Source organism: Lagenorhynchus albirostris, chromosome 8 (genome assembly GCF_949774975.1).
Source record: "Lagenorhynchus albirostris chromosome 8, mLagAlb1.1, whole genome shotgun sequence".
Lineage (NCBI taxonomy): Eukaryota > Metazoa > Chordata > Mammalia > Artiodactyla > Delphinidae > Lagenorhynchus > Lagenorhynchus albirostris.
The window spans coordinates 79,798,244-79,811,895 of NC_083102.1; the positions used below are offsets into that span (position 1 = coordinate 79,798,244).

Consider the following 13,652-nt stretch of genomic DNA (forward strand, 5'->3'; position numbering starts at 1 on the left):
CTGTTGACTGGGGAGTGTTTTATATCTATCAGAGGCCTGATTAAGCTTATTCTTTGCCGAAGAGAATAAAAGCTAAAGGCTATAATTTAAGTTTGTATTTTTTTTTAGTACATTTTCCTTTTAAAATCCAGAAGTCTAGCAGTTTTACTGATGGATTTTCAAAGACACATTAATATCACAAGAGTATTACAAGGAATCTTCCTTCACAAAATGTAGATCCCTTTAGTTCTAAATTCTGTTTAATATTTTGGTTTGGTAGTTCCAAAAACTTCTTGAACGTATTCTGAAATTGTTAGTATTGAATGTCTCTTTACTGTTATTTCATTTGTAATTATAGTCAAAAATTCTCCTGAGGTGATAAATACAAGATTCTATCCTAATAAAATCCTATTAATATAGGTATATAAATATTTTACTATTTTCTATCTTTGATTATTTCACAAATCTCTTTTGAAAGCCAAATTCCATAAAATATAAAGCATAAGTTTGGATTCGCTAATTTACTTTTGTTTCAGAAATCTCATTTTGCCAGGTGGAAACAGCAATAATGCAGTCTATAGTATTCTCATGTTCAAGTCTCAGTAATGAGAATTGAAATCACAGGCTTGTAACAGGAACTTTGAGTGTTGTTTCTTCTACCCGAAGGAACATCAGAAGTAAATGAGAAGTAACACCTTTGCATACAAAGAGGGCTTCAGAAAATATTAGAATGAGGAAAGATTTGATTTATTTATACAGAATTAGTCTCAGCATCAGGTATACATTGAAACTGCTAGTAGATGTGCTCAACAGAAGCAAAATTCCACAATGAAATCAAAATAACATAAATATGCATTCCTAGTAGAGTGATAGAGATGCAGCGTATGAGGATCTTCTCTGGCTTTTCTCCCTTAGGATCACTTGATTGCTGAAAATTGACAATGCCTATTTCTAGGCTGTCCAGAACAAAGTCAGCAGATATCAATTTTCCATATACTTCCTCTATCCACTGTCATCACTACTATGCACTACCATAGTAACAGACATCCTTTAGGTGTTACATGTGCTCATTGATTTTCCAAACACAACAAATCAGTTTGCAAGAGAAACGGGTTGTAAACCTAAAGACTATAATGAACTCAGAAACCAATAACGTCATTGTGTAGTATTAAATGCTTAAAATTGTCATCATTTGAGAGTCTTCTAATATATTTTCATTGATTGAATCAATGTGCTTTGGAAAAAAAAGTGAATTCTGTAAATTGCCTTTTAAGTCTCTTTAACATTGCTTTTTCACCTTATCACATGTACGTCTTAGATTATACAGATGAACGGGAAAACTGTGCACTACATCTTTCCTCATGCAAGGATAAAAATAACAAGAGACTCCAAGGATCACACAGTTTCAGGTAAAGGAAATCAAATAATCTGGTTCTTTTCACTTTAATGTCGCACTGAGATATGTATTTGAATTTCAGTTTAGATGACTCATTAAATTTTAGAAAACACCACTTTTTATGTCAAAAGTTGTGTATTGGAAAATTTCAAAAAATAAGCAGGCTGTGCATTTGAATATAAAAGACAATAATGGCATAATCATTAGTATGATACATTACTAAATGGCATATATATTTAGATCATTCTATTAATTATCTTCATTTTTTAAAATGTGCATGACATTACAATGCTACATAATTGCTGCACTGTTGAGTAATATGGTCATAGGACCATAAAACATTCTTACACAGAAAGTAGAAAACTAACTTGAATTTTTCTAAAGAATAGATTCCCCTATACCTTATCAATTTGAAGATTATCAATTTTGTTGATTTTTATTTGTGTTCTTCTGTAAACCAAACTTATGACAGAAATTTTAACCTTGTTATTTTGAAATACTTTGGACTCCCAGAAAATAACAGTCAGTTCTTTTGCCCACCCTTTACCCAGTTTCACTAATGTTAACATCTATCTAACCACAAAAAATGATCAAAACAAGAAATCAGGGCTTCCCTGGTGGCACAGTTCTTGAGAGTCCGCCTGCCGATGCAGGGGACGCGGGTTCGTGCCCCGGACCGGGAAGATCCCACATGCCGCGGAGCGGCTAGGCCCGTGAGCCATGGCCGCTGAGCCTGCGCGTCCGGAGCCTGTGCTCCACAACGGGAGAGGCCACAGCAGTGAGAGGCCCGTGTACCGCAAAAAAAAAAAAAAAAAAAAAAAAACAACAACAACAAAAAAAACAAGAAATCAACATTTTTATGATAGTACTGAAATATCTACAAGGCTTATCCAAATTTTGAGTATCCCCGCTAATTTTTTTTTTTCTGATGCAGAATCTAATCCAGATCTCAAGTTGCATTTAGTTTACAAATAAAAAGTGCTCTTATATTTGTGAGATGGAAGTATAAATTTTCTCAAAGTTAATAAATTTTTAAAATATGACAGTTACCTGTATTCTCACTCAAGTATTTCCCTATATTCTCACTCTTTGTTTCATAGACACCGTACATCAACAGAAAATATTCATGAATATATATGGATATATGTATAGGTGGTATATCTAACATGGCCTATGTGTTGGAGGGTTTTTTTTTAAGGACTGATAGAGAACAAAAAAGAGGTATTTCTTCAGTGTTCTTCCTGTTGTTCCTTGCAGATTTTAGACCTTAGAGAATGTAGATGCGGAACAGGTTTTGCTTTGAGCAATTGTCCTCTCTTTATTTTCACAGAGAATGAATTGATTTAGAGCCTAATATTGTTGTTTTCCTTTTAAGATTGGGTAATTTTTCTTCTGCCAGAGATAGATAATTCAACCTTTCAAGATTTTATTGCATGCAGACAGTATTTTAAGTACTGATGAACATTCCAGGGATGAGACTTAAAATCCAGGGACTATTTTTGTAGAAATAATTACCTGCTGCAAACTATTTCAGTTCCCTCTAGCTCATAAAGCAAAACAACATAATACTTTCTAGCAATACCAAAATTATTTTTTTCAGGGAGTACAACAAAAATCTTCAAAGCATTTTTACTAAATCATCAGGACTCTATATCAATATGTCTGTTTTCTAGTTGTATTACTATTAATATACTATGTCAAAGTAATTATCCCTTCAACTTTATCATTTTTCTTTTGCAGCTTATTTAAATTTTTCTTTTACTACAATTAGGAAAATTTTTGTTTTCTTTTACTACAATTAAGAAAAAATAATAATTCTTATTTTAAAATATAAGAATAACAGAAATAAGAGCTATTGATTTCTTGTTATAAATATTCTAGTCTGAAAACTAAATTCAGTTTCCTCTGTATATAGATTTTACAAAATGAGAAAAGAGCATTATAGGTTTGAACAGTAAATTTACTAGAGTATTATATTATCTCTCTTCAAGCTCCTTTTTATTTTGATATTTGCCTGAAGTAATAATAAAAATATTTTCCTTGTTGTACTTACCCTGCGTTACTACTGAATATATTTTCCATGTATCCGGTAGCACGATCTCATTCTAAAGTAAACGTTTTGAAGCAATTTGTATTGTCTTCAGATAAGTCTTTAAGTACCTGAAAGGGATTTAAATGCATGTATATGCGAGACTAGAACCAGAAACGGCAATTTTTAGCAAACAGCCTCCAGTAATTTGAGGTTAGTAGGCAAACCCTGGCATAGAGCATTTACACTCCTGGCTAATCTCTGTTATTTGCTGGTCTACCAAAAGCTTAGTGTGAGTGACAAAATGTTTGGTGACACTAAAGTTATTCGTAGCTATCAGTGTCATTTTTATGTTAATGTTTTCATTAAAAATGGAATATATCTTTTAGAGATGCATACTAAAATATTTACAGATGAAACAATATCTTGTGTGGAATTTGCTTCACAATTAGCTGTGTAGAGAGTGGTAAAGAAATAGATGGGACAAAACTGACCATGATTTGATTGTTGGAGTTGGAAGACCAACCACACTGGGTTTTATTATAGTCTTGTCACCACTTTTTTATATGCATAAAATTTTTCATAATAAAAAATAATTAAATTCCTGTTTGTCTCTCACATTTAGAGAAAAACAGCAGTGTCCAATAGCTTCATCAATAGTGAAAAAGCTATCTAAGCTAATAATTTAACTCCCTTTGTCAAAAAGATAAGGATATAATCAAGGAAGGAGAGAAGAATAAAATGTAGTCTTTCTGCTCTCCTAAACAGAGGGGCAAATTGTCGTTAGTAAATTTTCATTTTAGTTATATAAACCCATCGAAAGTAGAAATAAAATATATCTTTTTTAGTATTTTAATAGACCATTCTAAATGGGTCTAGCATTAAAATATTTTATAAGAATTATATGAAACCAGCATACATCACAGAAAAGGAAAAAATATATTTCTATTTATTGGAAGCAAAAGTAATTTCAAAATAGCAGACAGGATTAGAAAGTTTGTTGTTGTTTTTTTCTTAATTCTTTCTACTATGTGGACCTGGGAACCCTCATGGTTACCCAAGATTCTTTCAGGGGATTTTCAAGGTCAAAATTATTTTTATAGTAATGCTAAGGTAGCATTTGCCTTTTGCACTCTTATTTTCCTGTGAATATACAGTAGAGTTTCTCAGAGATTAATTGATGTGTGACATCACAACAGACTGTATATAACAGATAAGAGAATTCAGCTGTCTTCTATTTAACTTAATATCAAGCAGATTTGCAATAATATAAAACAATGCCACCTTTCTCATAAATATTTTGTTTTTAAAATACATTTTTATTAAAAATGTGATTTATTTTAACATAGAATGAGTTTTTAATACTTTAAATTCATTAATAAGTACTGTAAATTCTCAGTTTTAGTTTATAATACAGAAAATACACATAATTATAACCCATATAAACAAAAGCTTTTTGAGGTCTCTAATAATATTAAAAAATATAAATGGCTCCTTGGAACCAAAATGTTTGAGAAATACTTCTCTAAGGATCTTTACAGAGAAAGTTTAAAAACTTCTAAATAAGCTTTTATTTCTTCCTATAAAAAACTTACACAAATAAAGTATATTTTATAACTGCTTTTAAACTTATATTGAATTCATTTAAAAATTTTTATTCATTAATAGTTATTGAGAGGACACCCATGGTGTGATTTACATTGTGTTGGTTGCTGTATTACTAGAATGAATCCAACAAAGACCTTGATCTACAAATTACTCATACTTTAGTAGGAGAATCTGAAATGTGAGTAATTATTACAGTAAAATTTTAGGAACAACTGAGACAAAGCCGGGAATTTATAAAACTTTATTTTTCATAGACATATGTATATATGTATAAGTGTGTACACACATATACATATGTACCATTATTTATAGTATTTTTATGATGTATGCAGAGAAAAATACATGCATACAATTTTCTATTAAGCGGCCCATAATTTTAAGGAAATAGACACTTTAACTTTTTACCGTAAACTTCAAATATACTCCTATAGGTGTTGATCAACAACTGTACAGTGGTTTTGAAAACCTTTATTCAAACAAGTAAAAGGCAGCAAAATGGAGAAAACAGGTCATGAGCTTTAGAATTAGAAAGACCTGAGTTGGAGTGCAGCTCTATCCTTACTTAAATTTTGAGAATAAGTTTGCTCAACCATAAAATAAGACCAGCTCTCTCTATCTCACATAATTGCAAGTGCACCTAGCCCAAAATGTTATACTTACTATACACTCAACAAATGTTATTTCCCCTTCTCTTAGACAGAAATTATCAGAAAAAAAGATAAAATGTAATGCTCAAGAAATTAGTCTCTTTTTTATTTAGAACTCGTCTTATGGCTCCAGAAACACAGCTGTTTGAAACAAGTCAAAGAAATTCTTCTGATTTTAAAAAAGATATTTGCTTATGTATAGTTCTGCAATAGACTGGCTGCATCTGCAAGGCTAGAAAGACTAATTAGGAAGTGCAATAGTGAAGAACATTAAAAATGTTTGGGTTCAAAAGACAGCAGTGTCTTCTGTGGAAATAGCGGCTCATTTTCTATTCCTCTTTAGTCCACCATCTTCATGAGCTTCTAGAAACAGATAAATATAACAGATCTCATTGGATCTGAGTTGGTAGGAATACCATTGTGGATAGCCCTTTTTAAATTATTATTTCAACAACTTTACATATCATAAATATGCACGTTGTATGTGTACAAAAAAATGACTTTTATAAATTTATGGATTTGTGTGACCATCATCACAATTTTGTTTTAGAACATTTCGATCGTTGCAAAAAGTTCCCTTGAGTCTGATAGCAATAGCCACTTCCAACACTCCTCTCCCAGCCACAGGCAGGAAATTTATGTCTCTGAGTTTACCCTTTCTGGGCACTTCACATACATTAAATCAGACAGTTTACAGTTTTGGTGTCTGGATCCTTTCCCTTACCAGTATTTTTTAGGTTTATCCATTTTGTAACATGTATCAGAAGTTTGCTATTTTTATTATTAAGAAGTATTCCATTGTTTAGATTGTGTATATTTGTTTATCCATTGGATTTTGCCTGGCTTTTCTTAATATTTGCATACATGTTTTAGTTTGGACATACGATATTTTTGTATGGCATCCTAGAAGTGGAACTGCTGAGTTACATGGTAAGTTTCTTAACTATTTAAGAAACTGCCAAATAGTTTTCCAAGGTGAAGGTACCATATTGCATTCTCGCCAGCAGTGTGTAAGGATTCCACTTTCTCCATGTCATTGTCAACACTTGGTAATGTCTGTCTTTTGGGGTGAGTGTGGATGATATCTCATGGTTATTTTTAGCTTGCATTTTCCTCATGACTTATGATAATGAGCATATTTTTAGGTTTATAAGCAAAGCATACGTATTCTTTGGTGAAATATGTATTAAGAAATTTTGCCCATATTTATTTGGGTTGTTTGTCCTCATAGAGGGTTGTAAGAGTTCTTTATATATTTGGATGTGTCTTTTATAAGATACATGGCATGCATATATTTCCTTCTAATCTGTGTTTTGTCTTTTTATTTTCTTAAAGGTGTATTTTAAAGAAAAGTTTTAACATTTTAATGGAATTCAATTTATTGATTTTGTTTGTTTGTTTGTGAACCTTGCTGCTCTTGATAATGTATTAAGAACTATCCCAAGGTCAAAATGTTTTCTCTTGTGTTTTATACCAGAAGCTTTAAACATTCAGGTCAGTGACCTATTTTGTGCTGTTTTTTGTATATGGTATGAGGCTGAGATCCAGGTTCATTTTTTTGAAGCACTAATGGATATCTAATTGTACAAGCACCTTTTGTTAAAAAAATGTCCCCCATTGAATTGCCTTGGTATCTTTGTCAAAAATCAATCTACCATTAATACAAGAATTTATTTCTAGATTCTCAATTCTGTACTGTTTGAATATACGCCTGTTACACTCTTTTGCTTACTATATAGCTTTATATTACGTTTTGAAATCTGGTAGTGGAAGTCCTCCAACTTTTCTTTTCAAAATTGTTTTGGCTCTTCTTGATCCTTTTAACTTCCATATTTTTTTAGTACCAACTTACTGGGATTATGATAGAGATTGCATTGAAATTATAGATCAATTTGGAGAGAATTGCTCTCTTACCAACATTGAATCTTCTAATTCATGAACATGTAATACCTCTTCATTTACTGAGATACCCTTTCATTTTTTTCAGTAAAGTTTTATAGTTTTCAGTGTACAAAACTAGCATTTCATTTGCTAAATGTCTCCAAAATTATTTTATTCTTCTTGATGCTATTGAGAATGCAGTTGTTTTCTTAATTTCAATTTTGGACTGTTCATTGCCATTTTATAGAAATACATTTGATTTTTGTATATTGACCTTTTGGCTTATAATCTTGCTAGTGTTTTTAGTTCTAATAGTTTTTTGTGGAGTTCTTAGGATTTTCTACATGCAAGATTATGTTATCTGCAAGTAAAGACAGTTTTACTTGTTCCATTCCAATAGGGATAAGTTTCATTTTTGTCCTTATTGCAGTTGCTAAAAGTGTGGTACAATACTGAACAGAGTAGTGAGAGCAGACATCCCTGCTTTGTTCCTAAAGAACATTAGTGACTCGTTGTGACAACAATGCAGGAACTGTACCACCTGCCATAGAATTCCTTCCTCTCTTCTCATTTAATACTCACTGGAAGGAGTTTTATTGGCCTAAAATTTTTAAAATCTGAGCAGAAGTATTTAAGAACAGCTTTAAAAGCAAACAATAGCTAGTCAGACTTTCCACTTCCTTTTGTGAATCAATGGAGATCTCAAATCCTGGCAATATGAATAGGCATTGAGTGAATTATGTTTTCATTTTTGGAAGAGGATAGGGAGTTTACATACATGCATACATACGTATATACACAGCAAATAAACCCTCATACTCTATGGTTTATATTTCAATAATTTTTTTAATGGAAATAATTACATTTGTGATAATTGCCTTATTTACATAGTTTGGTCAGTCCATTATGTTGTCCCAATATGCAACCAAAGAAATTATGTATGCAGAATCCTAAGAAAGCAAATGAAAATCTTAAATATGTTTAAAAGATATGAAAATAATTATATTGTTTACTTTGCACTTGCATATTTTCTATTCACTTTTGAAATAATTTGAAAGTATAACCATTTCCACCAAATACTGATATCATTCTCCTCCTTTTTTTCTTACTTATGAGTGTTTACAGAGAAAATCCACAAACTTAGAGGTGACTTAGATAGATATGTGTATTCAGACTTTAGATGGAACCTTCTAGATGGTAAGAATAGTTCTATATATCTTACCCAGTATTTCTCAAAGATATGATCAGCAAATTAGTTTAAAAAAATACCCCCATGTTCCATAGAATATGTTCCATAGTCAATATAAAATACTGAAACAAAAATTTAGCTACCTTTTTTTTTTTTTTTTTTTTTTTTTTTTTTTGCGGTACGCAGGCATCTCACTGCTGTGGCCTCTCCTGTTGTGGAGCACAGGCTCCGGATGCGCAGGTTCAGCGGCCATGGCTCACGGGCCCAGCCGCTCCGCGGCATGTGGGTTCTTCCTGGACCGGGGCACGAACCCGTGTCCCCTGCATCGGCAGGCGGACTCTCAACCACTGAGCCACCGGGGAAGCCATAGCTACCTTTTTTAACTGTTAAATTTACTTGAAAATTTTTCAAATAATATAGGATTACAGAAAGTAGAGTTATGATAAACAAAGACCTATCTTTCACTTGCCCACTGTAAAAAAATAAATAGTTCATATTGAATATAGATTCAACCTTAACCTAGCTATGAGGCAGATACGGGAAAAGCCTGTGGCGACCACTCTGCTTCGAAGAATTTGCAAGACACTTGAAGAAGTGGAGCTAATACATAGGAAGCAATGAATACATGAGACTAATGAAAATTAAAATACGGCACAAACCACGGGTACGTGTTTGTACACGTACAATTTTTGCACTGCATATGTTCATTTGCTCAAAGAATTTTATCAATGGGATGTAGAGAACACATCTTTCCCCTTTTTCTCATGAAGATTTTTATTTCTTTTTCCTCTTTTAGAGATCTGTAAGGGAAACCTCCCATCTGGCTTTCAGCTACCAGTAGCTAAATGGCTAAATGCATGTATCATTTTCAACTGTCTTCTTTGTATGTATACGTAAAATGAGCGTGTGTTGGGGTGTGTTTGTGTGCGTGTGTGTGTTGTGTATGTGTAGATAGCTGGATGGATGGATGGATGGATAGACAGATAGATAGAGCGATCGATCCTCAGTAAATTATGGTAGTAGTGAAAAATATAAAGATGAAAATAAAAGCCATCGTAATTTGACAACTTATATTCTCTTTCCTTTTTATCTTGTTTATACCCACGTACACACACCGTAAAAGTTAGGAGTATATTGTAAAGTAGTTTACATACGTATTTTTAATATAGTGTAAATTGCCTAACAAAGACATTTTCCTGTTATATCAAAAGTTCTTCGTAAACAAATTTAATTACTTGTTTTTATCATGTTTGTAGATATTTAATCGTCTACATCAACCATTCCTCAATTGTTGGACATTTGTGCTGCCTTCCCCTTTTCAGTATTATAAACGATACCACAATACTGCAGTGAAAAAATGCTGCCATGATATTCATTATTTCCTTAAAATATATAGGCCACATGGGGGTTCTACTTAGGAAAAGCGTAAACAACCAGCTGTGGAAGGCCAACATTTTAGTATCAAAAGGTTGGACTTCCCCTGGTTCTTGAAGGAAGATATGATTGACTTGGTTGAATAATTGCCTCGACTTGGACGAAACTCAAACCCAGCTGCTCAGGGATAAGCAGAAATTGTACTTGATCCCCTTGATAAAGAGGGCTGTTTGGCTAGGGGTCCTTATATCCACCAGAGTAGGGAGGGGATCTTATGGTTAGACCATTTAAGACCCTGCTAATTTGACCAGTTCATGAGGCAGCACATAATACTGAGTCTTAATTTTAGGCCTTAGACCATAATTAGTGCTGTTTTTTTTCTTTTCAATGACTTTATCATTGCAGGAAGACAGATTATTTTTGTTTGGGTTTTTCTTTATTTTTTTTTCCATTTTGTTTTGATATAACACAGAGTACATAAAAGGAACCAAAGTTAGGGCCAGATCATGGTGGACCAGACAAGTAAAGAATCTGAATTTAATTTGATAGGTGGTATGGGTATCATTGAAATCATTGAAGCATGATTTTGTCTTGTTTGCTTCAAAGCTGAATTCTGAAAGAAGCTTAACCATAATCAAATAAGTTGCACCAGGTGATCAAATAAAAATGTTTGATCACTTCTATTTGAGACTGCACTGCTGTCCTCACATGTGGTATATAAAATAAAAGGGAACTGAGGCAAAAATGTGGTGAACTCTGCTCCATGCAGTTGATATAAATTATAGCTGACATACACTTAACATGCCTCCGATGTTATTTACATGAACACTTCATGAGAAAACTTTTTTTTAAGGCCAAGCCTTAGAAAGTTAAAACCATTTTGTCATATCTTCTGTTTCTTGTGGGACACGAAGAAAAAGTGTCACTGTCCATTTGGGAACATGTGTGTTCCATAGTAACTGCTGCAAGTTCTGGGAAACTGAACAGATTCTGCGAAGGTGCCTTGGCCCCCAAATTTCTCCCTCCCCATTCAGGATGGCTTTTCCTCTTTCATTCTTAGCAACGGTCCAAATTATGTATGACATAATTTCTTGCAAGCCTCTCAAATTATTTTTAGGAATAAACAAAGTATACAACTATAGAAATAAAATACTATTTGGACTGAATCTCTTCTAAAATCACAGTTTCTTCCTGGTACATCTTAGTGAAAGCTTGTGTGCATTTCCTTAGTGACAAAGGAAGTATCTAGTGTCAGGACTAGTTCCTCATTCACATCATCACTTCTCCTGACATCTGTCAAGATAAATATTGCTTGTGGAAGTGTGTTCCTGCTAAGGAAGTGACATTATAGGCTATGCTTCTAACTGGAGATAGAGGAACATATTTTTCTGTTTTTCTTAATAAAGCAAAATTAAAGGAAGTAATAATTGATTCTGTGAGGATACGGTGAAGACATTCAAGATGTTTAACCTACAGGTTAAGGAGGATAAATTGGTGATGCTAATGTTAAATATAAGGGTATAAATGTAAAATGTATATGAATGGGCCATGGAAAGTAGGTAATAAGAAATGAGATTAAGTTAAAGGAGAAAGGATTTATACTGGTCTTCTAGAATATTTTCTTGACAATTAGAGCGATGAGCAAAGTTATATAGAAAAAACAAGGACGTGGGACTCAAGAAGATAATGGGCTCTAATATTAGCTTTTTTACTTGCTAGCCAACCTAGGCAAGTTTCTAACCTTCCTTAGTCTCAGCTGCTTTGTCCTGAAATGGTATGGATAGCAACTAACATGAAAAGTTATAGAGAAGATTAAAAAACACAGAAAATAGTATAAGACAAATAGGAGAAACTCTAGAAATGTTACTTTCTTTTTCCTTCTATCCCTGAAGATGATAGTGAAGAGATTAGGAACAAATAATATATTAAATATAAAATAATATTGGCACAAGGTAGAGACACCAAATAGAATTCATTGGTTTCAAGTCATATATTTTGAGACATCTGACAACTAAAAGTTCAATAAATCTGATGTAGTAGAAAACTAGATGAAAATAAATAAAAGCAGCTCACTTTTTGTTTAAAGCACAATTTCAGTGGAATGTTTATTCTTAGCCTGGTCACCTAACAACATATAACGTTTCTTCTCCATTACAGATAGTAGTAACAGTTTTTTTAAATAGGGTAATGAATATAACCAAATTAATTTTATTAAATAACTCTTTAGTGAAAAATATTCCCTGACATATACTGGACAGTAGAAGCTGTTGAACTTCATTGAATACCTCCTTCACCAAAAGCAAATTGATTTCGATGAGAGCAGGTTTAGCCTGTAGCACAAAAATAATACGGACACCTAGATTTTATTTACAGTATCCCTAAAGTGACTCAGCAAATTCAGAACCTTTCTCTCCAAATCAGTTTCTCAACTACTCCCCCAAATAGTGGTAATTATAATATTATTATGGTACCAGGCCTGTATATACTTTCTTCTATATAGATTTGTATACTAAGATATGTAAGTATTAACTACTTATTCATTTAACAGATATGTATATGCCATTCATCTTTTTAACACAAATGGTAAAATACAAAAATGATAAAATCTGTAATACTTAAAAAGTAACACTTTCATCTTTGTAATGTCTGATAAAGATATAAACAAGTCATAGACATTTATGCATCAATAGAAAAATGGAAATTATATTGATAAAATGAGCACAATCTGTCCCAACTGATCAGTTACAGCTTCAGATTAAATGGTACAGTATAATCTGCAAACGGCCTAAGCCAGAAATGTTTCCTCTCCTCATTACTGACTGAGAGATACTGACTCCCCAGCATTTTTTATATCTTGGTAGTTTCTCCTTTTAATGGCCTGATTGTGATGTCTCTCATCACTCTCCCCTCTGCAACTGAATGAGAAAGGGAAGGGCTGGTTATGCTGCTCCCAAAACCACCCTTTCTGATTCCAAACCAGGTTCCCTCGCCCTAACCCAACAGGAGACTCATCACTAAGCCACTTATTTATTTGGACTAAGAGTTTGGGCTCCGCTTTAGCATTGCCATATATTAGGTGTTGTCTTGAGCACTTAACCTCACAAAACTTTATTTTATTTGTGTAAAATAGAGGGTTTCTTGTTTGTTCTTTTACTTTTAAGATTCATTGAGTTAATATACTTTTACAGACATTTTCTAAGAACAGAATACAATGCGAATTTATTATTTTTAACATCACTGTCACTGATGCATCAGCCCTGCTTGGGGAAAATTAGGCATTTCAATTTTCATCCATTCATTATTCATTCAGTTATATATTTAGTGCAGCCTAGATGCCATGTATTTGCTACATATATTATACCATAACCCCAGCATTGCAGAACTGATACACAAATCTCTTCCTCTTCATTTATGAAGGGTAAAATGTTATCTATTCATGGCCTATTTTCCCTTTATCTCGTTTTTTTTTCTTACAGTGCCCTCTAAGTCCATCCTCTATAGCTGCTCAATCACTGTGGTAGCTACTATAAACATAAAATGTTCCACAGG

General features: G+C 32.9%; 1 protein-coding gene across 1 annotated transcript in view; it reads left to right on the forward strand.

Annotated features, from left to right (window-relative positions):
• Window positions 1-13,652, forward strand: part of PCLO (piccolo presynaptic cytomatrix protein) — a 365,674-nt gene that overhangs the window by 235,104 nt on the left and 116,918 nt on the right. Inside the window, exon 9 of the mRNA XM_060156163.1 lies at window positions 1,298-1,388. Within this exon, the coding sequence (XP_060012146.1) occupies window positions 1,298-1,388 (91 nt within the window). The remainder of the gene's footprint in view (window positions 1-1,297; window positions 1,389-13,652) is intronic.